At 45.1% G+C, this 14,936-nt stretch overlaps 1 protein-coding gene across 1 annotated transcript in view; it reads right to left on the bottom strand.

Annotated features, from left to right (window-relative positions):
* Positions 1-8,282: 8,282 nt before the first annotated feature.
* The window catches only part of Trub1 (TruB pseudouridine synthase family member 1), a 37,371-nt gene continuing 30,717 nt past the window's right edge, over positions 8,283-14,936 (bottom strand). Inside the window, exons 5-8 of the mRNA XM_028776266.1 lie at positions 13,729-13,801; positions 12,003-12,142; positions 9,912-9,968; positions 8,283-9,190 (exon numbers count right to left, since the gene is read on the bottom strand). Coding sequence (XP_028632099.1) covers positions 8,931-9,190; positions 9,912-9,968; positions 12,003-12,142; positions 13,729-13,801 — 530 coding nt within the window. The 3' untranslated portion in view covers positions 8,283-8,930. The remainder of the gene's footprint in view (positions 9,191-9,911; positions 9,969-12,002; positions 12,143-13,728; positions 13,802-14,936) is intronic.

Genomic DNA, 14,936 nt, shown 5'->3' with positions numbered 1-14,936 from the left:
ATAAACCCGCCCATCATCCTCCATCGTATTGCTGCTTGTCTTTGAACCCTACCCAGCTGGTTTCTATAAAACCCTTGCTGAGCAGCCCCAAACCAGATGTGGTCCTAGAATGGTCTCACTCACTAAGCCACTGCTGGTTCCAGCCAGTGCTCGGGCTCAGACCAGAAGCATCTAATTTTCTGCTCTGCTTAGAATGGAAGCAAATGTCTGGTTCTCTGCTTTTAGTCCCAGATTTTATTTAACTTTTTTCTTTCCCCTCTCTCCCTCTTTCCCTCTTTCCTTCCTTCTTTCCTTCCTTCGTTTAGTTTTGCATTATTACATCATGGGCTTCGCCCCCCCTCTAAACATCTGTGCCTCTGAGCACCTGTCTCCACATGAGATGCAATAAGAAGAGTGTAGAGAACCCTAACTCTGCCACACTACCGGTGTAACTCTTGGTTAGTCACCATGCCCACGGTGACACTTTAGGGTCTTCACCTGGATAACATAAAAAGACAGATCCTGATGTCACAAGATCAGGAGGAAGGGGCTGATTAAATAAATGTGAGCGAAGGGGTTTTAAGGTCATTAGCCCCTTATTCCAGGGGCACATCCCAAGGTCCCCAGTGGGTGCCTCAGACTGCAAATAGTACAAAACTGATGCTTGCTGCCTTCCCCCGCACCTCTGTTTATGATGTGCACGGGGCGGTAGGAGGACAGCAACCAGCCACCAATAAGGAACGTTATGTAGAACTTAGGAAACGTTCAGCGCTACGATTTTCCATTTTACGATTTCATATAGTGTTTGACGACGGACTATGACACCGCAGAGAAGAGGAGCGACCGGACTAGTGTGAAGTGTGAACGCTGCGTCTGTACATGTACGGGCAAGTCTGGCTCGGCACCGCTTGGTACCCGTTTTATAGAAAACATCTGGGCATGGTTCAAAGACAAGCTCTCAGATGAGGGAAGTACTGATGGGATGGATTTATAATCAAAGAGTAAATGAATTAAACGTGCACATATATGTACACACACATACACACACACACATGTGCGTGCGCGGTTTAGGGCACTTAACTCGCCCACTGTGCAAATTTGAACATTTCTGTTCTCTGAACTCATTTCTATTTGCATTGGCAGCTTGTCTCCCCGACGGACAGTCTCTTCCGCCCGGAAATGATAGCTGTTCGCATCTTGCTGCCCCAATAAGAGAAAGCACCAAGGAAAGCACTGATCAGACCCGTAACCCAGGAGAGCATTACCCTCTGTATAGTCCCTGGGCCCCAGAACCACACTAAGCACCTTAACTGGACCATCTAATTCGGGTTCAGGACTTTGTGATGAGGAGTATTAATATCCTCGCTTTACAAGCGAGGAAAATGGGCTTTAGGAAAGTAAATTAAAAGAGTCTCATGCTCCTTTGCCAGAGGCAGATGCTCGCAGCTAACCACTGAACTGATCATGGGGTCCCCAAGGAAGAGTTAGAGAGAAGACTGAAGGGGCTGAAGGGGCTTGTGGCCACATTGGAAGAGCGGCAATACCAACCAACCAGAGCTCCCAGAGTCTAAACTGCCAGCCTGGGAATATGCTTTGAGGGACCCATGGCTCCAGCTGTATATGTAGGGGAGGATGGCCTTGTTGGGCATAGGTGGGAGAGGATGTCCTTGGTCCCATGCAGGCTGGATGCCCCAGTGTGGGGGAATTCGAGGGTGGGGAGGGGGGAATGGGTGGATGGGTAGGGCACATACTCATAGAAGCAGGAGGAGGGAGGATGGGATAGGGGGTTTCTGGGTGGGAGGGAAATGGGGAAAGGGGATAACATCTGAAATGTAAATAAATAAAGTATCCAAGAAAAAAAAGAATGGTAATGTAAAATTTAAAAAAAAAGGAAAGTAAATTAACTCGTCAAAGGTCAGTGACAGCTGAAGGCAGCAGGGTGGGGGGGGCGGGAGAACGTGTCATCCAGACTAGAAACACTTGGCTTTAATCTTGTGAGTGCATTACAGGTTGCCCTATGAGACTGAAATGGTTAACCCTGTAGTGACTTATGTTTGTTCCTACAACCGTGTTTCCACTGTTGCTGGCGGAGCATCCTGTAAAAGTCACTTAGGGTCACATGACTGCTAGCTTTCAAAGTTCCCACAGCACTACCACGTCTGGTTTTGTTGGGCTTTACCTACTTTGTCTGTAAGTCACAGGGAGAGCTGATGCCCCCAGCTCTAACGGTGGCTCCTCACTTTCTCTCTTCGACTCTGCACTCTTGCTGAGAACCACAGTTTGGTTCCTGGCACTCGTGTCAGGTGGTTTAGAGCATCGGTAACTCAAGCTCCAGGGAATTCCACGCCTCTGGTCTCTGTGAGCATCTGTACTCGTGTGTACATACTCCCATGCTGACAGACAGGCAGGCAGGCGCATGAACACACACACACCCTATACTTAGTTTTAAAAATAATAAAAATAAATCTAAATTAAAAAAAAAACAGAATATCAAGTAAATGAACAACTAGAAGCCACTAAACAGGATTAACCAGGAAAGAGACTAGGAAATCAGACCAAACAACTGAAGAAGTTGTGGGTGGGGTGGGGGATCATTTAAGCTAGGCTGTGATGACAAAGACACTCATCTAAGAGGCTAAGAAGGATCAGGATATTTAGTGCCAATGCTGTGTGGAACTGCCAGTTCCTAGGTGCCAGAGTTCCTGGGTACTGCTGGCTACAGCTTTGGAAACCTGCCCCTGGAAGCTACCAAACCTTCACGAGCATATACCTCACGACCTAGACCCCACTGTTAGAGTCAAGAGATAGTTCAAAGAGCCATCTGAAACTGAAGCAGTAGGTATCACTATGTAAACCGTGGTGAAGAAGTAATGCTAAGCACAATGGATAGATACTAACCTGAAAAGGGACGCAACGCCCATGGCCACAGGAGGCAGTCAGGACCGGCTTCTGACCCTGCCCCCACACCACATTTGTCAGGACCTGTTTCTGACCCCCAACATTTGCATGTTGATTTTGTATTAGTGTTGTGATAAAACACCACAACCAAAAGCAGCTTTTGGAAGGGAGGTTTATTTGTGTTTGTGGTCAGGATCCACCACAGCAGGCAAGCATGGAGGCTGAGCGCTCAGCTCACACCATCAGTTAGAAGCACAGAGCAGAGAGTGAAAGCAAGAGACAACTGGAGCTTTTCATCTCAAAGGACTGACAGACTTCCTCCAGCAAGGCTGTCTCCACAGACAGTGCCACCACCTGGGGCCAAGTATTCCTTCACTTTCCTGAGCCTGTAGGGGACATTCTCATTCAAATGTGGCAATAGCCCAACCCCCAACATGAACAGTTAGAAAGTGGAGCCTCTGGGAACCAACTCAAGCTTAGATGGGCCCAGGGAGATTAGAGTCCCAAGATGAGATCTGTGCCCGGGTGTGAAAGAACGAGAGAGACTGTCCTCTTTGTCCCAAGATAACTCAGAGGCAGAAAAAAGATTTAGCTGGAGCTAGACCATCAGTAGTATTTGCTGTGGGAGCCCGGGCTAAGGCATCAATAAAATAAACACACACACACACCCTTGGGCAGATGTGGAGATACACAAACTGTATGACAAGAAAATAAAAATGCACAATGTTAGAAGTGGCTACTCTCTCAGACTCGGTGCTACAATGTTACGAGTGATTCCTCTCCGTGCTGATGCTCCTGACCAAAAACCCTTCTGCAGGGCTCAGAGGCAGGCAGGGTTAGGTGTGTTCTGATTCTTGATTTACACACTTGTCACTATGTATTCAGTCTCTGAAAGTATATGAAGCTTATGAACAATTTCCTGTGTACATATTAAATCATTAATAAAAGTTTAAAATACACATTCATAGAGGCCCCGATGGTGGAATAAGACAACACTGGGCTTGGGATACAGTGTAGTAAGAATTCTGGAATTTTGGGTTCTTTTAAAACACAGAAATATTATAAGAATATGTTTTCATTTTAATCCAAGGTATCCCAGGTGTGGGGCTGCTTTGGACTGTCCCCAGCAGCTGACTATGCTTTGCCTCGTGCTCTAACAGAGGCATGGTTCTGCCAGCTGCAGAGTATTTCTGTGATTGTATGATGTTTGAAGTTCTGAGAACTTTTCGAAGAGTACAGAAATGCTAGGGGTCCCGAGAGATGGGGTGGGTAGTTGTTGGTCCTGCAGGAAGATTGGTTGTAGTTTGTTAGTAGTTATGCTCAAAGAAGAAAGAAATTAGATTCAAGAATCTCTCTCCCCTCTATCATCTTTTTCTCTCCTATATAGTGATGGGGGCTAACGTGGGGGTGGGGATGGATAAAGGCTGGGAAAAAAAGAACTCACAAAGTAGCAAAGGCTGGCTACGCTATAGCTCAGTGGAAGAACACTTGATTAAATATGAATGAGGTCCTGGGTTCAATCTCTTGTGTCATGAGGAGGGGCTGGCAACATACACAAGAACACACACACACACACACAAAATATACTGAAATTTTATATATATATATATATACACACACACACACAATATACTGCAATGTTTCAGAAATAAAAACAGAATACGATAGTCACTGAAATAAATGATCGTTAGTATATAAAAACAGCAGAAGGAAGCATTTGGAAAAAAGAACTGAGGAAACTCAGGGTTCAGCATGGAGAGATGAAGAGATGGGGACTGTGAAAGAGTTATATGTCCAAAATGACATGTGAACACGCAGAAGAACGTAAAACTAGAAGATGTGTCATAGGCAAAGCAATCAAGGGTGAAAATCCTCAGAGCCAATGAATGTGGCAAAACTCAAGTTCCCAGGAACACAACGACCCACGGATGGCAGTCTTTTGCTCGACGGTAGAAGGTTCTAGAAGCCAGCCAGACCATCTCCTTTGTCTCAAAGGTGAGTAAACTGAGTCCCTCGAAGACAAAGTGATTGGTCTCCAGTCAAAGAGCTGATTAATGACAGACACAGAAACAATCTGTTGTTTTCTCAGAAATAAAACAGAAATAGAGGAAGGAATTAGAAAGCAATTCCTAACAGCTTTCTGACTAGCCTCAGTATTTTAAATGTCACTCTGAAAACGTCTTATTGTAGAACTTACTTGATGATGAATGAAGGCATTTCCGATTTGAGGGCCGTGGAATCCGTGTTTAACATCTGTATTTAACAGCTGGCCAAGGCAAGCAAGCTACAGCTGCTTACACAACACCTTGAGGACAACACAGTTTTAGACAGTCCTCCTATTTAATATTTAAGGCTATTGCAATAATTTCAGTGGCCAAACTGCATGCTGTTATCTTTCTTTGTCTTAATAAATGCATCCGGGCTTTATGGTGCCCTTGAGTTACATGCTTGCATTATCCAGATCAGGATACAGTTTAAATTACCTTCTTCCTTTGAAACAGAACAGTTCACCCTCTAATGGAACTGGTCAGAGGGGCACAAACTACCAGCCTTCCTTAGAAGGTGGTTCCTGATGAGTCAGCAACCTCGAATTAATTCATGTACTGAAGAGAGAAAGACCCGGTGAGCTCAGGGACAAGGGAAAGTTGTCTCTTGTCCACCAATCACAGCTATGAATCTGTAAAGGACAAATTCCTCTTATTTTAATCCTTGTAGATCTTCAGGTCAGAAAATAATTCTGTGACTACTTTAAACAACATTCACAGAAGCCCAAGAGTTAATAATGACAGTGAGATGACCTGCTACGCTCCAGGCTGGGACATCTGTAGGAAATTTAACTCCCTTTTTGCCCATAAGTAAAATGAGTTTATCATGCCAAGCATCTTAAGGCCTAAAATACATAAGTGGCATATATTTCTTGGATATTCTGATTAAAATTTTAAAGCGGATGAATCTTGAACTATTTCAGACCTCGGGTCTCGGTTTCAGCTACCCATGAAGGTTAAGAATATTTAAAAATCTTAATAAATTTTAATTACTCATCTTTACACATCTGAAGGTAGCAAAGGGGGAGAATGTGGAAACTGAATGAACAAAACCTAAGACGCTTACAAAGTGAGGCTCAGGTTGTTGGTGTTGCCAGCCCAGGGCTCTCGAGTGCCCTGGGAGATGGCCCTGGGCTTGCCTGGGGGGATGATCCTGACAGGTTAATTGAAGAAGGAGACCTATGTTAGCAGTGTGCGCGACTCCTCCCTGGGCAAAGGTCCTGGACTGGGTAAGATGAAGCCAGCAGAGCAGTACCACTGGCTGTTCGCTATGCCATTCCGACTGCAGATCAGACGTGTGGGACCAGCTGTCTGGACCTCCCTGGCTCTGGGATCTCTCAGCTGCAGCCAAAGTAAGCACTCCTCTTTAGGCCCCTTTTGTCTGGACATTTAATCACAGGACCTGGAAAAGAAACTGACACAGGCCAAGAAAACTACTTCGGCTAAGCACTTACTGCAAATGACTCATGTGACATACAAAGGAACCATCAAGACGTTTATTTATACAGATGAACAGGGTGTGAAGGTAGGTCACACAAAAGCAGAGAAATTTTAGCAACAATGTATAAAATTCCTAACAATGGTGGTACTAAACGTTACAGCCCCGGGGGATCACAAGTTCTTATTGCTTCCTCTAAAATAACCACACTACAATAATGTGTCCTAAGAAAAAGGCTGCTTATGTGTGCAGCCCCAGGAAAGTAGTTTAAATGAACGGAGTACAGAGACATGACTGGTATACTCAAGAAGACTAAACACGCCCAGATAAAATCATATGGAAAGTCAGTAAGAGCATAAGTTCCTGAATTATCTAAATAAAGGGGAAAATATAATATAAAAATAAAATCCAAGCCAGGCGGTGGTGGCGCATGCCTTTAATCCCAGCACTTGGGAGGCAGAGGCAGGCGGATTTCTGAGTTCGAGAGTTCGAGGCTAGCCTGGTCTACAGAGTGAGTTCCAGAACAGCCAGAGCTACACACAGAAATCCTGTCTCAAAAAAATAAAAATAAATAAAAAATAAAAAATAAAATCCAAAACGAGTATATTGAGATGGTGAACATTATAGGCATTTTAAATCTGCATAATTTCTCCAGCATTTCCAAACTGCTTCTATAACTTGCTTGCTTTTTCATAAATTCTACTATTTCCTATGAGAAAAGTGTATATGTAAATTTTAAATTGAAAAGAAAAAAAGAAGCCCCTAAGCTGTGTGGTCTATTCAGACTTGAGCTGTTCATGAAAACACACTATGTGTAGCCTGGGCCGTTCTGACGGGCAGCAGGATCTAATGTCACCTTTGGTTATACAAATTACAGGACACTAGATACGAGTAAGAAAAAATATAAAAGTACAGGGTCTCACTCTGTAGTCCCGGCTGGCCTTGAACTCACAGAGATCCACGTGCCCACACCTCCTGAGTGCTGGGAGGAAAGCCTCACCATGACAACAGGTTCAAAACTACGAAGCTTCTGATTCATGGATTTAACCATAATATAACACTCGTATTTTTCAGTCACGTACTAAGAATTAGTTTTTAAATTTAAAAACATTTCATCCTTTTGTTTGTATGTGTGTGGGAATGGACATGGGTGTGTGCACACTGCAGAGTGTCTGTGGACAATCTGCTGAGGTAGGTTCTTAGTAGGTCGCCCGGAGATCAAAACTCAAGTCATTGGTCCTGGGGCCACCTGTTGAGCCATCTTGCCTGCCCATAGTTAACTTTAACATTTTTATTAAAAATGTTGCCAGTATGCTGAGAACTCCCTGTTAACTTTTTATATTAGGCTTACATTACATTAACTACAACAGAACCATCAGTCTACCTATTTAAAATATTTTAGAGGCAACAACCTCTAAAAAGACAGGTATGAAGATATAAAAACTTGTATTTTATGAAATGTTTAATAAGCCTTGAATACTGACAGAGCTGTACGGTGGTTTACTATGTTCTTGCAGGAGACAGTGGTGTCATTACTACGTTCCTGCAGGAGACAGTGGTGGGCGCCTGTAATCTCTGCACTTGGGAGGCAGGACAGGAGGAGCCTTGGCTACATAATGAGAGAGGCTGTCCTGAGTTAAGTCTATTTATCTTTTAAAGTAATTATTTTATTTATGTGTGTGGAGGTATGGGTTTCACAGGGGCCCACAAGGTCAGAGGTGGGTGCTGGGTCTCTTGGAGCTGAAGCAGCAAGAGCTGGTGTGGGTGGGTGCAGGGATCTCGACTCTCCAGCTCATGCCCTCAAACACATAATAAATGAGTAGATATTCCCATAACAAAACAATGAAGCACTCATAGAATTTGCTGTTTTAAAACATGATCATATTCTTAGTAACTGCAGAAACCATGTTCCACAGTCACCGACAGGCAGGAGAGCATTTTAATTCAAGACACATTCTTTAGTTTATACTCTAAAAATCACACTTTTAGTCCTTAGATACCACGTGGTTGACCAGAGAAATGGCAGCCACAGTGCACAGCTACAGGAGCTGAGCTCTGCTGAAGACAGGATACGGAATGAATGTCATCTTAAGCTATTTACATTCTGTTAGCAGAAGTTTGTGCATTTACAGGTATTTATTGGGATATGTATTCATTTTTGAGATCTAAGAGACACAGTCTCAGATGACTACAGCCTGCCAGCGCTTCCCAGCAGTCATGAGCTCTGCAAACACACAGGACAGCTCAACACTGAGCACTTCAAATATATTCAGAGAATTCCAAAACAATGAACGCTCCCCTCCCCCAATCTGAGCAAACCAAGCTTGACACTTCCGTGAGACCAGTAGAACCTGCAGCTCAGACTTCAGTCTTCTGTAATTAGAACGTTAACTTCTTCATGGGAAAAAGACTAAGGGAAGATCAAATTCAGAAAACGGTATTCATCTGAATCCAATCATCAGATCCACCATTCAGAGACATTAAGACATCTTGCCAAGTACTCAAGAAGTTTATGGACATTCCAGGGTCAGGATATACACCAACCAGGAAACGATCCTCCCAGGCTGGGCTCAAAGTGTCTTAACTGTATCATCTTCTCTCTTTGTCTCCCTGAGAGTTATATATTCACATCTTAAAACCTGGTCGCTGGAGTTCTCGGATTTTGATTTCTTAAACGTCAGCTCCTCTGGCACAAGAGACGTACAGCGCTCGAGGGACCGCTCGATGTCATCGATGGTCCATCTGTCTTCCGGGAGGGCGTGCTGCGCAAGCGTAAAGGGCCCCTGTTTGGTGCGGGTCAGCTCCAGCACGTTGGCACAGGAAGAGAGTTCTACAGCACCCAAAAGAAAAAAAAAAAAAAACCCGCAAGGTTGAGCCGCGCAGCGTTCACAATCGCAGTCTGCCAGTCGACAGAACTCACCTCTGACCTCCCAGAGTGCCAGCCCAGCAAAAGAGCCCAGAGCCTGAGGTAAGTCAGTGCTTAAGCAGGAAAGATGATTTAGGGATTTAAACTTACACCTGCTTTTCCTACTTGGCATTTGAAGCAAGCCCAGGACATAAATATTCCCATTACTCTACAAATAGGATAATGTGACCTGTCCACTGTCATGTGACCAGGGAACAGTAGAGGCAGAGCCGGAGCTTTCTGGGTGCTTGTAAGATTGTGGCTTCCAGTTTTTGTTTTTAATTGATTTGGATCAATGTAAATAATTTTTTAGAAGGATAAATCTTTTTTTCTGATCTCTACTTTCAGTTAAAATGCTTTTTACTTGAAAAAATGTAGGCTCTCCCACCCGCTCTCGCCGTGTTCACTGTCTGCCCCGTCTCTGTGCTCCCTCTCCACCCCGTGCTTCCTCTCCATTACCAGCAAGTTGCGGCAGCCACAGGGACTCAGAAGTGCACACTATAAACCCACAATGCATCTGAGCTAAAAGCAGCAGTTCCCGCTCCTCAGCCGGTCCTCGGGGAAAATGAAAAACAGAAATTTCCCTCTCCCGTCAGAAAGGAGCATTACCCCGTAAATGATGGTTCGTAATTCACTCTCTGCTTACCTTTGCCAATGTCACTGACCAGGCTTCGGATGTAAAAGCCTCCTCCGCATTCAACATCTGGAAGGTTAGCAATGCAGCGGTGAGAGGCTGACCCCCTGAGAGCCCCACTTTACATAAAAACGATGCTCTTCAACACGTGTAAAAGACGGCTATGCAAACAATTGAGCCATAAAATATTTATGTGCTATGCCATAAATTATTCATCTAGCAGCATATGTGTTTGTGAGATCCAAAAGTCTGGGTGTGCAGTAGGCAGAAGGTCATGAACACATTTTAAATTAACTGGCAAGCAGCACCACGTTAATATCTCAGCCTTGTTCATTTAATGGGTTTGAAACAGAAATCCCAGCTCTGCTATCATGAGCTAGAGATGCTAAAAAAAAATATCTTCAGATTTGTATACTTTGTTCATTCACTATGCTCGAAATGGCCAGAAATCTCGGCTTTTCTATCATGAGCCGTGGGTTTCTTAAATATTTTCAGATTTTGTAACATTTGAAAAAAAAAAAAAGTATAACCAGACACCAACCAAAAATCCCTTTGCCAATGAGAAGAGCTGTCCTTGGGGTGGTGTGCGACACAGAGAGAGTCCCATGTATTCACGTGTTTCCTTGGAAATGTTTCTGACAAAAACATAACTAAGACAATAAGTAAATCTAAGCCACACAGTGCTGTGGAGCTGATAGCGCCGTCTTACAGGGCACGCTTGGCAGGAAGCAGGGCGCACAGTAGGTGCTCGTCTACACCCTGAGTGGGGCAGCAGCACACCTCCTTGTTTCTAGTTGCATCTAAATTCTTCTCTATGGCTCACATCCGGGGCAACTGAGACAGTAAGGGGGTGAAGTACTGGATGACCCAGGGGTGTGCCAGCGACACCTGCGTGATACCCAGCTTTGCGGAAGAAAGCCAGGCACACTCAGTCCACACTCTCCAGTCAACACAGTGAGGCACTTTTCTGACACACGGGCAGCCAGGAGACAAAGTGCTGTCTGCACTTCATGGAGTGAAAAGAAAGGACCACGTGGTAGGTTTGGGGTTCTTGGTTTGTTTGGGATTTGTTGTTGTTGTAGTTGTTCATTTGTCAAGTTGTTTAGAGTCAGGAAACATAAGACAGAGCCTATTGTAACTACACCACCGTCTGCAGGAACTTCCTGCGTATCAGGAGGAGCCGCCGGGATGGTGGAGGAAGGAAAGGCTTTGGGAAATCCCATGGGACATGGATTCTATTAACAGTTACTGTGAAATTAGTCGCTGGATCAATTTCAGGACCCTGAGGACAAACAACTACATAGCCCTGTACAACTTTAAAACTGTATAAACAAGTATTTTGGCTTTTTAATTTACTTCAAGTATGCGTCACAGATTCACATTGACAACTTGAACTAAAACTGCAACCAGGTGTCCAACAATACTCTTGTCTTGGCTATTTTCACATGAATAACTTGCAGCTCACAAAGAAAGGGGCCGATAGAAATCAGCCTGATTTTATAGCCTCTTATCCCTAATTAACGAAAAAGGCTTTGTTTAAAAGATCAATATTTACTCTAAAATGAGAGATGTTAAGTCTGAGAAGACGGAAGAACCTGTGAGATAAAAACTAATTTTTTACATTTATATTTACTTTAATTGTTACACGTGTGGTGTTTGTTTGCATATGTCTGAGTACCACGAGCTTCGCCTCGTTCCCAAAGAGGTCAGAGGACATAGGATCCCCTGAGACTGGAGTTACGGAGGGCCATGAACCACCGTGTGGGTGCTGAGAATCAAACCCAGGTCCTCTGGAAGGGAAGTCAGTGCTCCTAACCGCTGAGCCATTTCTGCAGGCCCTGACTCAACAATCTGGAAAACATACATCCTCGGCCTACTTCTCTAAAGAGATCCTAAGTATTTACTCCCAAGTTCACAGGAAGATGACTGCACAACATGAAAACCAGCCCACTCGTGTTCACATTTACCTCATGAAATCAAACCGTAACTTTTCTTAACGTTCAAAAAAAAGTTCCAAGACCACAGAGATCCATCCCCCACCGTGTAAAATTAGCCACACACAAAACAAAAAATACAGGTAAAGCAGACTGTCTCGTCTCTTACCTAGCGTGAAAAACGGTGGCTGGAACTTCAGGAGGGAGATGCTGTAGACAGTCACCGGCCTGGCTGGCCTGGCCTCAACCGCCTCTCCTCTCTTCATTAACGTTGACAGTCTCTGTCCGTCCTTCTTCAGCGCAGAATAGCTTGTGCGATAGATAAGGAGAGAGTGGGAGTGAGAAAGTGAGGGGCTGAGGGAGGAGTCCCAGGCAGCAGGGATGGAAGGATGATGAGCAGTTCCTCCCACTGAGAGCACTCCTGAAATTCAACTAGTCTCTCCTAGGGGTCTGCCCCTGTCTCGGGATGAAGTCCCGCACATCTCTGAGAAGGACGTAAGCACTGAGCGGCATCCATTTTCTTCTTTGACGTTCCTGGAGATGACCTCATCAGCCCCCTGCACTAGTCCCCAGCTCAGAGAGTTTCTCCCTGAAAAACGTCTCACATGGTAAACACCACAAACTTGTGGATAACCACAGAGAATGCTAAAGCAGCTCATATTCGATATAGACATATATTTAACTTAGTTTAACAGATGATTCAAACATTTAATGCAGATTTTGCTGAAAAAAAAAAGTAAAAGTTTTATATTTGAGAAAAACCTTGAAGAAATCTAAATTCTAAAAGAACTGTCAGCAACATATCCTGTAGACACACATGCATCTGTGTCAAACAGCAGTGTGCACACAGATGTGGCTCAGTGGTGCCACCACCTCCCAGTCACCTGCTGACCTCCTGAGTACCAAGATGATGGCGTCAAGGGGAGAGGCCTTTTGGAGGGTGTCCAGGTCAGAAAAAAGAGCTCTCATGGCAGGGGACGTTTCCCCAGACAAATGCCTTCATCCCTCTGCCACAGGACGACACCTCAAGGAAGCAGGTGTTCACCAGAAAAAACACTGCCAGCATCTTGTCCTGGACATAGTCTCCGAGACCATGTGAAATAGCTCCTTAGGCTGTGGTGTTCTGTTATAGATAGATACTCTAATGCACCCAGACAGGTGTCAGGTGATCTAGACTCAATTCTTACAAAGTTATAACTCACTCTGTAGACCAGGCTGGCCTTGAACTCAGAAATCCACCTGCCTCTGCCTCCCAAGTGCTGGGATTAAAGGTGTGCACCACCAATGCCCGGTACAAAGTTATAACTTTTGTCTGTTGAATGTGCTGGAGAGATGGCTTAGTGGTTAAGAGCGCTATCTGTTGTTCCAGAAGTCCTGAGTTCAATTCCCAGCAACCACAAGGTGGTTCACAACCATCTGTAATGGGCTCTGATGCCCTCTTCTGGTGTGCAGGTGTACATGCAGATAGAGCACCCACATGTAAAATAAATAAATAAATCTTAAAAAAGATTTATTAAAAAAATTAAAATATTCCTGGGACAAACAGGCAGCACTTGGGACCCCGAGTCACCAGTCTGTTGTTTCCACAAGGTCCTTTCACTGTAATTGGAGGGCAGAGGCCTCTCTGGACTCTGTCACTTCCGTGATGTCTACAGATAGACATTGAAAAGCCAGTGAAACAGGATGCGCAGAGGCCAGGCTGCGCTATCATCCAGCACAGAATGAAATAAACCTTTGCCTTGGGATCAAAGCGTTGTATCCGGGCTGGGTGGACTCACCTCTTTTTTATAAGCACTGTCCAGATTAAAAGACAGCAAAAGAGAGCCCACTTCATTCTAATTCGTGGTTAACCAACAGATGATAAAATTAAACATAAATTCAATAACTGAACTTACAGGGGGGGTACTTGCATTATATTCCCAGTAAACTTCTGCAGAATGCCTTCGATATCTTCTTGTGTTATTTTATCTGCCAAAAATGAACCAAGGGAAGATGACAATGGCCACAGAGGCAGCAGCCCCAACTGTGAAAAGTCATTCTTTTTTTTTTTTTCTATGAAAACACAAATTACAGGGGCTGGAATGATGGCTCAGTGCACTGGCTGTCCTTCCAGAGGACCTGAGCTCAATTCCTAGCAATCCAGAGTTCGCATCTCTCTGTGACTCTTCTCTTAAAGGATCTGATGCCCTGTTCTGGCCTGAGAAGGCATCAGGTACACAGTAGCATAGACATATGCGGGCAAAACATCTATACAAATAAATAAATAGAAGATATCCAGAGACCTGCCCATCGCCATATCATGCCTCAAGGTACTGGTGAGGAGGATTAGAGACCCACCCTTTGTTCCACAGAGTGGAGGGGCAGCGGATACACAGAGACTGGCCTCACCTGGCACCAAAACCATGCAGGGCCATGAGGAGGATATCCATAGACCTCCCTGCCACCACGCCACCTAGAGGCCCATTGCTGCCATGACATGCAGTGTGGATCGAGGTCACCCAGAGGCCCATCTGCAGTGGGAATCACTACAATGTGCGAGTGTGTGGTGGACAGACGGGAGAGAAAGCAAAACGAACAGTGTGAGCATTATGAAGAAAGACAGAAGTGGAGATGTGAGGGAGGGAAGGAATAGCCTGTGGTAAGTAGCCAGTAACCATCTGAAGCCATGGTAAAGTCCTAGTTCATGCTTCCCCTGAGGGTCATGTCTAGATCTGTGACCATGCATCGGAAGACATCTGTGTCAATATCCATGGCTGATATTACCACTGGAGACCATGGGGACATCCCTGGTCTGGGCAGCTGCCTGGGACCATAGAGATGTTCAAGGGCTGTGTAGAACTGGCCCTGCCCCTCAGGCTAAGGGACTCTGGAGAGCTAGTCCCATCTCTCACTGGGAGCAGCACTTGGGAGACCAGGCCCTGAGCCTCACCTGGGCAGCACAGTGGGGCTGGCCCTGGTAGCAGGGGCATGGGTAAGCTGGCCTTCAGGGCATGACTGGAAGAGCTGACCGCCGCCTTATCTCTGTGAGGTGGTGTGGGTGTGGGGGTGATGCCCTCCCTCCCTGGTCCTCACTCTACCCCTTGTCAGCTGCAGCACTCAGGAA

Source organism: Grammomys surdaster, unplaced genomic scaffold, assembly GCF_004785775.1.
Source record: "Grammomys surdaster isolate TR1022 unplaced genomic scaffold, NIH_TR_1.0 66, whole genome shotgun sequence".
NCBI lineage: Eukaryota > Metazoa > Chordata > Mammalia > Rodentia > Muridae > Grammomys > Grammomys surdaster.
The sequence above is the reverse complement of the archived record's forward strand: the minus strand, read 5'-3'. Positions and strand labels throughout refer to the sequence as shown.